We start from the raw sequence: 11646 nt of genomic DNA on the forward strand, positions 1-11646 counted from the left end.
CTAAAAAAATAAATACTTTACAGTACATTCTATATTCAAAACTAATTTTATCCTTAGTAAAATGTGTTCAAAAGTAATAATATCAACTTCAAAATCTTCTAGTTCTAATTTAAAAAGTCACTTGATTGTAATTAATATTTATTATTTTATATAATATAATATAACTTAAAGTAGCCTGTTAATAATTTATTTTAGTTTTGACAATGGTTATGAAAATAAAATGATATAGAAGGTAGACGTAGATTTAGTGGTGATTAATTAGTTCCAATATCGGCAAGAATAAAGAATTGTGTTTATTTTTTTAAATAGAGATTTCTATAGATTAGTTTATTTGTTGTATTATATGTTTACTTTCTGTGAATATTAATTCTAAAAGCAGAAAAAAATATATTTAAAAGAATAAAAACATGTTGATATTGGTTATTAGCTTTGTGTTTGTATAAAATTTATTCTTATGGTAAGCGGAAAATAATTCCCCAGAAAAAACCTCGATAATCCCAGGAAAAAATATCCCCTTGAGATAAATACCCGGATAATTCAATGGAAAAAAATATCCTATAAAAATAATCACCCAGGAAAAAAAACCCATAGGAAATTATTCCTGAAAAAAATTTTCCAGGAAATAAATTTCCCATTTTTAGATTTTAATATAGCTAAATATAAATCCCCGAAAAAAAACAGGAAAAAAATTCTCCGAATAATATAATTTTTTTTAAATTATCAAAAATTGCCCCGTGGTTAAAATAACGAAAATATAAATGATTAAATAGGGCAATCTTAAAATTTGTTAATTGATAAATCGGTTGCTTTGATGCTTTAAAATTTAGTTGATAGCATAAAAAGTATAGATTTGTGACATCTTGCAAAGAAAACATGATAGATTTTTATGGATATAAAATTATGAAAGATGTTTTACAATTTAAAATTGAAAAAAAGGTGAAAGAAAATTTTTTCATAGAGAGAGGGAGATTATTTCCATAATCCACTTTCATTTAGATATATATCAATAGATATTATGAAAATAATTCATTTTACCACATTATGTTTACCATGAAGAGGAGATGGGTATTTTCAACCTACATTCCACAAGGTTAAAAATATATATAACATTAAAAATGAATATTATAACACTACTCTGTTCCGTACGTTTATATCAGTCTGAATCCCGGAAAATATAACGAAATGGAATTTTTTATGTTAATACTATTGATTATTGCACCTGATTATAAATTTTCAAAAAATAAAGGGCTTATTTAAAAAATGGTTTAAGACCTTATTCCAATTTTCAAATTCTGTTTACTCAAATTTGTAAAATATTGATATAATTTTAAAAAGAAATGTGAAAACACTAATATATTAAAACAATTATATAAAAATATGTAAAAATTTATAAAATGACTAAATAAAAATATATATTAAAAGTATCGAAAGCTCTAAAAAAAGCTTAATTTTATAATGAAAAAACATTATAAAAAAATATACTATTTATTCTAAAATATTCATTTTTATAATATTATAATTTTAAAATATATTTAATTCATTTACATCATCGAAAATATTGAAAAATTTTGTGTTAAATTACAGAAGTAGAAAACACAGGAGGAACTATAGTCTTAAAATATAAATTTATTTTATTTGAAAAATTTCCAACTCCGGAAATATTATTATATAATCCCAATTCAGTTTGTTCATTGATATTATTTTAATTTATAATATTGAAAGGAAAGTTATGTTTAAATTTATATATGGGTAGTATATGAAATCATTATTCATTGGAAAATATGGCTCATATTCATCCTATAAACCCACATGAACATAAAATTGAAAATGCTATAAACACTATGAAATGAAAATCCTAAGAAACAAATCAAAATCATGCCCAAATATACGCAGAAGAAATGTTTAAATTGTCTCCCGAATCCAGAAAAAAACTTTCTAATGAGGATAGTATCAAGTTGATACATACAAATCACACAAAATGAAGAGTTTTCTCTATATTACTACCACTTTGGAAGAATTAAGCATTTCAGGTTAAATTATATTTAAGCCTATAAATAACTTATTATTTTTTTGAAAATATCTTTTAATATTAAAGGATTAGGCCACAACAGGATCTCCCATGACCGAGAGATTTCTTTCGCATGATAATGGCAGAGATTCAAATGAACGAATATTTATATATGCTACCAATCATATGCTTAAGATTTTAGCTAAAACCAAGTCTTGGTATATAGACGAGAATTTTAAATTGGCTCCTCATTTTTTTGCAGCTATATGTAATTAAGATATCCTTTAAAACGCTGTTTGTCACAGAGGTATATTTTTTGTTACAAAGAAAAACGTATATAACGTATGAAGAAATTTTTAAGATTTTACTCGAAAAAGCTCAAGAACAAATTTAGTGATAGATCGGGCAACAATATATATGGATACTGAAAAGGCCGCAATCAATGCTATTGAAAATACTCTAGGTTTCTTTTAATGATTTAATTATATCAAATTGCCGAGATATGTAAGGACCTTGATTTTAATTTATATTTTGGACCGATGGACCTTAAATTTTTTTAAATTTCTTATTTTCTTTTTCATGATTTTTGTGATTATTAAAATTAATAAAAATATAAACAAATAACCAAATAATAAGTTTAATCTATGGTAGGGATATCACAGGATGTTTCTATCATCTAACTCAATCTACCCATAGGAAGATTCAAGAATTAGGATTAGAATCAGCATATCGGAATGATCCATTGCTAAGTTTATTTGCAGCAATATCGACGGATTAATATTCTTACCTGTAAATGATGTCAAACGAGGGATGGAGTATTTAAGGACTATTGTATCGGATGAAAACAGATAATTATTCTTATATAATAAAAATTATGTAAATGGAGAGTTAAAGGGAGAAATTCAAAGGCAAATAGAGCAATTGTTTCCACTTGAAACACGGAATGTATTCAACGTTACGATTGCTGGCAAAAACAGAATGAATAATTATGTGAGGGTGGAAAAATCGATTTCATTATATTAAAGGTCACAAATAACCTAAGAAATAGAAATAGGCTTCGACATGGACAAAATCGACCAATGGAGTATTGTACCTAGACTGCCAAAAAAAAATACGCGGCAAAATAAAATATTTTGAAAATTTTATGTATTGATTTTTTAGAAGAGTTAAGGGACTTACCTAATTTTCTCTCTTCAATTGGAGAAAATATAGGTTCTAGAATTGCTTTATTTGAATAATATAACTTACAGTGACGAAGCGTCAAGTTTACTTAGGGAAGTATTATACATGTTATTGTTAGATTTTAATTTTTTAATAAGTTTATTTCAATCGAAATCAAAAATAGATGAAAAATTTTAAAAAAAAATTCTTTTCAACAATATCAACAATTCAGAAAATTGGAAAGATCTATTCTTTTTCACCTCTACTCATTTGAGTTCTCCTTCTCATAAAGATAATCTATCACGCCAAATTAAAAACTCTTTTGACACTAAAGCCCTACCTTGCTCCTTATTCCCTAAAAAGCAAATCAGCAACTTTCAACCCTCAACCCTCAATGTCCCAGAAAGCATAATTGATTGAAAAAAAAATTAATTTATGCAACATTAAAAGCGCACTAAAATTGCAGTTTCCATTGATGTGTTTGCCCCAAATAACCATTCAACTATACAATCCCTTTTATCTAAACATCCCCAAGAATATTGCCACTACAGCTGCCACCACCATATCCCCAGACCCACTTTCAAGTTCCGAAACAAGGCTATTCAATCATTTAAAAAGGACTCAGCTGGAGGATTAGATGGTTTCCGAGAAATTTAACTCCAGGATCTAATAAAGCCATCCATTCATTACCACCAAAGCCTAATATCAGCCTTTATTATACTTCTTAGTAAAATCTTTAATAACTTTGTTCCTTCATGCATTCTAGCCTTAATTTTTGGTGCTCGACTCATTGAGCTATCCAAAAAGGATGGAGGCATTCGCCCCATTGCTATTGGGTCCATCTTCCAAAGAATCATCCAAAATCATTTGTTGGCGATTAAAGGCAAAACTTTCAAATATTTTACTCCCTTACCAATTAGGTTTTAGTATTCCTGCAGGGGGTGAAGCTGCTTTACACATCACACGCCATCTACTTCACAAATCAAACAATATTTTTTTCTTAAAATTAGATTTTAACAATGCATTTAACTCCCTTAAGAGATAATATTTTATTCCTTCTTTTTGTAACACATTGCAAGAATATTCAACGTATATATCAGCTTGCTATAGTCATGTGTCTTTTTTAAAATTTCATGAAACGACAATCCTATCAAGGAATACAACATAGGGACCCCTTGGGCCCAGCAATCTTCTGTGAAGCTATTCACACCATCATAGACAACATCAACAACAAATGAAATATCATTTTAAACATATGGTATTTAGATAATGGTACAGTTGCAGGGCCATACGATGAATTAATTAAAATTCCATCTATCATTCCTGATCTCAATCCCACTACTGGGCTTTCCCTCAATTATAAAAAATGCGAATTTTATATGCCCAGCAACATATATTATATTCCTGATAACTTTTCTATAATCGAGAAATCAAACTTTACTTCCTAATAAATCAAAGAACCCCTCCTCCCATTAAATTAAAGTATTGATCCCCTCCCCCCATAAAATCAAAATAGTAAATCTCGATCATCATTTCAACACGAAATGAATGGCTTGAGGCTATCTCTACCTCCAACCTTGGTCTGCTTCTTTCCAACTAAGAACTTCGGATAGTAAATGTCTTCGTTTAGGGCTGTGATATCGTCACACCCTCATCCTGCAAACAGTTCCAGCTCCCTATCGACAATCTAGGCCATCACCTTCTTCACTACCTTTTCTCTAAAGGTTTAATTATTGCTAGAACTCTCCTTTCAGTTAATATTACATCAACTTTAGAACCTGTAGGTATTAATCTCGAGAACAATATCAGGCCAGACGGAATGACTCTTATCCTATGGAGCAGGGGAATCCCGCTAGCCTGGGATTTTACATGCGTCGATCGCTTTACACCTTCCTTAGCTCTAATTCCTTAGTTAGGGCTGAAATTAGAAAGATCAATAAATACATTACCATTCCCAATATTACTCTAATTCCGAATGTTTCTGACACAATAGGTACTTTTGGACCTAGAGCATTGGAATTTTTTAAGGCATTCGGCCAAAAGATCCGCTTAATTTCGAGGGACCCTCAAGAAGGTTTTTACCTACGCCAACGTATCTCAATGGAAATTTGTAAGTCGCATTGCATATCAATCCATTATAACATAGATGCACCTCCTCATGTTCTTTCTCTCTTTTTTTTAACATTACAGTATTTTATTACCTTTTTTTGTAAAAAAAATAAATAATATAGATTTTTTTTTAAAAAAACTTATAATTTATTCATTAAAAGTTAGCGGAATTTTACAAAATTCCAAATTAATTTATTTGCTTAAGATAATTTTGTGCATCAATGGTATTGTTTATAATTAATGAGCGTGATGCAGAAGAAGGATTTATAAATTCATTTGCATGATAAAAATATCCTTCACAATCTTGAACTGATATCTAGATATAAATGGGAAAAAAAATAATATTTTCATCTTTTTTTATATATAAGTTTTATTGTCTTAATATTTTTATAATATATATTTATTTAAAATGTTTATACATATGAGACAAAATTTGCACTTATATTTTTATTCTTTAAATAAAAAAGCGTTAAATAAAAGTTTATAAAAATGTACCCTAAAAGTATCTATTACCTCTTAAATAGTATATAGATATAGGTAGAAATTTGCGCCGACAGCATTTTCGGCGGCGGCGTTTCTTTTTTTAAAATGATCGGCTGGCGGCGGCGAATCGATTTAGACGCCGCAACAAAAATCGGCGGCGGCGCGGCGGCATCAAATATTTTTCTAACTTAAATTTTTTAATTAAATTTATCATTGGAAACACTTTTAAAATAGAATTTATACTGTATTATGTTTATAACTATATTTAATGATTTTATTAAGTTATAATTATCATGAATAAATATTATTTTGGACATAATAATGATCTTTAAGAGTTCAGAGTGAGCCCAGCTATAGAAAATACACGCTCGCTGGGTGTGTCGTAGCTGGAACGCATAGGACCTTTCTAGCTAATATTGAAAGTTTAGGAAGATCCAATGCTTTTATCTTCCAAAAATCGAAGACATCTTTTATCTCCAAATTATAAGGTGAAAATAATGAATAACACTCTTTTCTAAACTAGTTAAATAGTGTTGTTGTTCCAGGTTATTGTTTTGAATAAATGAATGTTTCGTAGCCAATGACTTAAGATAATTGAATTTTGAAGCAACTTCTGTCGTTTCACATTCGTTTAATTCCTCCGTGTAAGGCCGTAGAGAGGTAGCGTGTTGACATAAAAATTCATCCGGTTTAATATTTTTTCCTTTAAATATTCATTTACTATGTTTATTGATTGAAAACGAGGATCCAAAAGTGCTCCTAACACCTAAGTAAAAAAATAAAAGAAAGAGAAATAATATATAAAAAAAAATAATTTATGTATTTTAAAATACTACTACCTGAAGATCGGTTATTGGAAATCTATGATCAAATTTAGTAAGAATATTTTGTTTAAGGGATGCTATGGGAGGACTATCATATTCTTTTACAATTAAATAATTTTTAATTTCACTACGAAATAATAAGGCTAAATTTATAGTAACTCCTTTGTGGACAAATAAAAATTCAACAGTTTTTTTGAAGGTTTTAAGAAAATTTAAAAGTTCATGCACCAAGTCCCACTCGCAGTTAAATAATTTGAGATCCGGTTTCTCCATTCTATTTAATAGAATATTTATAGGATTTTTGTTTTTGCCAGTCACACTTTCCAGCATTATTAAAATACTATGTCAACGTGTAGGCACATTTAATTTAGAGGTTTTATGTTTTTTCTCATATGATTTTTGATTTTCACTATCATCATCAAACCCCAAACGATCTTCATAAAAAGGATCATTATCATCCAAATCTAAAATATCCGATGTATATGATATCGATTTAAAACATTTTCTATTTTCTATATCGTTTATATTTTCAAAATCCGCTGTTTTGAATCTTAAGGCAGCTATAACTTCTCTAACTTTTTTAATGAAATTTTCTATTTTATTAACTTTTTTTATTCCATCGACTGTCACTAGATTATGTAAACCATGCCCCAAACATAAATGATGGTCGTATTCTCCTAGACGAGCACTTTTATTTACATTGGGTCCTGCATCCGTAACCATTTGAATTTTCTTGGATTTTCAACTATTTCTATTTCGGAAAGAATAGTTTCAGCGGTATGTTTTTGAGTGACATGATGTGTCGCCAATGTATAAAACACAATATTAAAATTATTATCTATTTCCTGAAATGTAAAGGTGATATGATTTCGCCGTCTATATAGGTCCACATATCAAAAGTTATAGCACAAAATTTAGGACCTATATTAATTTGTTGGCATATGTATGCTTTCATTGATAAATACACATCATCTAATCCACTCCGGCTAAGTGTAGTTCTGTCTGGTAATTCTTTGGTATCTGAAATAATGCCATATTTCTACATAATAAAAAGTTAATAATAAAAATATTATGCTATAAAAAATTCTAAATGTGGCATGTTATAAAATAATTAAATATCTTAACAGTTAAAATAAAAATTAAGATTGCCCTATAAAAAATTATAATGATTTTACAAATAACCTTTAGAAAATCTTGTATTCCGGTATTATTTATAGAAGAGAATGGCATTAAATCCTTGCAACACATGAGAACATAATTCCTTACCAGAATCTATTTTTTATCTTTTATAGGGTCAGTTGTATCTTTTACAATGGGTTTGAAAAATAACTTTAAATTTTGTTTAGATATTTCTTCTTCATGATAAATCATGTTTGTCAAGTAAATGTTTTATTATATTTGATGTGCTGATATTTTTTGAAAAAGATTTGATTGGATAACTAATTAAAAAATTTACAAATATTTTTAAAATAATCAAAAAATTTACTCTGAAAATGAAAAATTATTTTCATCCTCACCATCTTTATCAAGTGATATTTGCAAGCATATATTACAAAAGACTTTATCTGTAGCAACACTGGTTCTCTTATTATTTGTGTCAGTTTTTAATATTAAGGATCCAAAATGTTTCCATGCAAAAGAAGACTTTGCTTGCAAGGATATACTATATTTTGTTACAGGGTATTGCAATGCTGCATCCATTCTAATTGTTTTAGTCCTGGTATTTTTATATATGTTATAATGGCAACAAAATAAAAATCATTAATTAAAATTTCCTATTATGATAAAAAATAAATTTTATATAACGAGTTGTAAATTATTTGAAGCATCAAAATAAAAGAATAAAATATAGAATTACCTTTTCAAATTTAATGTCCTAATCTTATTTTATCTAGCATGTTGGTCACAATCTGCCCAAAGTGTGCGAATATGAATTGTTACAAATCAAATTTATAGCAAATAATATTTATTAATTTTAAAAAATAAAATCGCATTTTTTAATAATTCAAAAAATATTTAATATTTTTCTTCTAATTACAATTCATAAATAATATATAAAATAAATTAATAATAAAAAATATGTATCATGCCGCCATGTCACCGAATTTTTACATCGGCGGCGGCGTGTTGAGCGCCGGCAATTTTTTGGCGGGCGGCGTCGGCGTAGTCAAAATCACTGGCGGCGGAGCATTTGACCGGCGGCGCACATGTCTAGATATAGGTACTTTTTATACTACTCCGATAATCTTAATAGATTTTCAATAATATAATTACGATTATTATACATTAATTATTGCTTTTTAAAAAAAAAATTTTTATATTAAAAAAGTAAGGAAAAAAAAATAATATAATTTTTTTTCCTCTTATTTATAAAAAAATAAGCACTTTTTATTTACTTTCCCAATGCTTACTTTTTAAACTTAAAATTACATAATACATTCGCATGATTTTCTCTTTATTTATTAAAAAAAATAAGCAATATTAAATTTGCATCCCTCATGTAATAAATATAATAATAATTTAACGTAGTAGAAATATTAGTAATTTTTTAACATATTATTAACGTTATAAAAATTGTATTAATTTTTTTTAACGAAATCAGATTAGTTTTTTTAAACATATTATAAGATTATATTAAGTTTATTTAAGAATTTTGTAGGAAAAATTTAAAGGGAAGTAATGTTTCCCCAGCTTCTATGGAAGTCTCGCCGTTGATAACTTCTATTGTTTCATATATCATTTTAATAATATAATATAATTATTTCTTTTCGGTAAATTTAAAAAAAAAAATTCATAAACAAAATAATAATTAAGATAATATATAATACTCAGTACTGATAATAACCTCTGAAATAAATGTTTTTTGATTAAAACGGTAGCATTTTTTTATTACTTTATTTAATTTAAATTGGGCAATGAAAAATATAATTTAGTAAGTTTTATATTGATTTTGTATTCAGCCAGTTAAATTCTTATTGTAAGCATTAACTACTTCAGTAAAATAATTTTCATCAAATAGAGGAAACCAGGTTGAATTGCAAATTTCCTATTTCGCCATGGAATTTATATATAGAATTATATCATTTAATAGCCCATCATTAGCATAAAAACAAAATAGGGCACTATTATATATTTAAAAAAAACATATTTAGTTATAAAATATAAAAATATTATATAACAAAAAATATCTGTATTTTAGCATCTATCATTATTTCGTTGCATAATGAGTTTAATTGATAAATTTATATGATTAATCTTTTTACAATGAAAAAGATGGAATAAAGAAATGTAATTGGGCCAAATTCATTTAACTCAAATTCCAACATTAATATATTTCTATATATTATCACTTTATTATTTCCAAATTCAATATTAAAAAGATTACAATAAAATAAATTTTTTATTATAAATATTAACATTCCATATCTATACAAAAATATACATTATGTTTTAATTAATTTTACTTAAAAAATTTTCAAACATTAATAATGTAATGTTATAAAGTGACAATTAATTTGTAATAAATGATGAGCATAATAATATTAAGTTTTATTTATTTTGTAACTTATTTTATTTTTGTTTAATTTAATTTATTATATATCTATACCAAAAGATTAATTATAAAAAATCAAATATAATTTTTTGTAAAATTACATTAAAATTTAAAAATCTTTTTAATTTATTAAAAGTAACTTCCAACCTTGAAAAATATATATTAATATCACAACATAAAATAAATGTCGTTTTTCGTCTAGTAATTTGATAAATTTGAATTTGGCATAATATAAAAATAAAATTTAATTTAGGTTGCGAAAATATAAATGAAATAACAAAATATGTAAACGTTCATTTTAGGTTATGCCAATAAATATAAAAAATAAAAATTAATTTTAATTATAATAACAGTTTCACTTTAAATTACGCCGAAAGATAAAAAGTGAAATAAAAGTGTTAATCTAAAGCAGAAATAAAAAATGTTAATATAATCAAAATCATTTATTTTTGATTTTAGAATAAACAGACTTAGTTGCCCTTATTAGTCTAAATTTGACAGCCCAGGGTTACTGCTCTGTTCCTATTCCTACCTCTTTTTCCATAAGCCTGGATGCATGTAGCCACAGTTTATATATATTAATCACCTTTGTAGGATAGGTTTGATCGTTTAAAAATTTAAATTTATGCTAGAAAGTCAGATAAGCTATTCAGAACGTTACAGTGATGATAATTATGAGTATAGGTTTAATAAGGCCTAATGATAATAAATTTATAAAATATAGGCATGTAGCATTGCCTGAAGAATTAGCAAAATTAGTTCCAAGAAATCATTTAATGACAGAAACAGAATGGCGAAATTTGGGTATACAACAATCACCTGGATGGATACATTACATGATCCATATACCTGGTAAATATGCTATAAAATAAATTTTTTATATCTCTATTAAAGAGCCACATATTCTTTTATTTAAAAGACCTTTACCAAAAAATAATTCAAATGAAACATAGAAGATATTATATATTAATGAAATTTTTAGAAAATTTATATGTATTATATATTATTTATTTGACATAGATATTGATTATATCTCATTTTGTAATTTTATATCAGTGTAATAAATGACAGCTAATATTGAGTTTTAGCAATATTAGATCATTATTTTTTGGTTTTAATTTTTTATTTATAATACAATTATAAAAATATTTTTAGTTATTGATCAATTAATCCTTAATTGATTTATGAGAATTATATTTTTATATGTAGTTTTTTGTTACAGTGTATACATATTTAATCTTTATAATGCAATCGGAAATAAAACAATACTTGGTATTGGCAGATACTTTTAATTTCTGATACTAGTAACTAAGGCTGGATTACAATATTGTTTTATTAGGTTAAACAATATTTTACCTTTATTATATTGGTTTATTATTATTTTAAAAACTTTTAATTGTGTTTAATATCATTATTTTCAATTTGATCCTCTATAACTTTGACTTTAATTATGATATCTTAAATAAATAATTGAATTCATATCAATATAAATCCACAGGCACAAAATA

The 11646-nt window shown here is 26.2% G+C and overlaps 1 protein-coding gene across 1 annotated transcript; it reads left to right on the forward strand.

Annotated features, from left to right (window-relative positions):
- The first annotated feature begins 10734 nt into the window (after positions 1-10734).
- Positions 10735-11198, forward strand: LOC135929890 (cyclin-dependent kinases regulatory subunit 1-like). Its single transcript, XM_065466625.1, has 3 exons — positions 10735-10822; positions 10863-10990; positions 11033-11198. Exons 1-3 carry the CDS (start codon positions 10764-10766, stop codon positions 11089-11091), a joined length of 246 nt encoding a protein of 81 aa, XP_065322697.1. The 5' UTR covers positions 10735-10763; the 3' UTR covers positions 11092-11198.
- Positions 11199-11646: the final 448 nt, after the last annotated feature.

Source organism: Gordionus sp. m RMFG-2023, chromosome 5, assembly GCF_954871325.1.
Source record: "Gordionus sp. m RMFG-2023 chromosome 5, tfGorSpeb1-WG-v2, whole genome shotgun sequence".
NCBI lineage: Eukaryota > Metazoa > Nematomorpha > Gordioida > Chordodea > Parachordodidae > Gordionus > Gordionus sp. m RMFG-2023.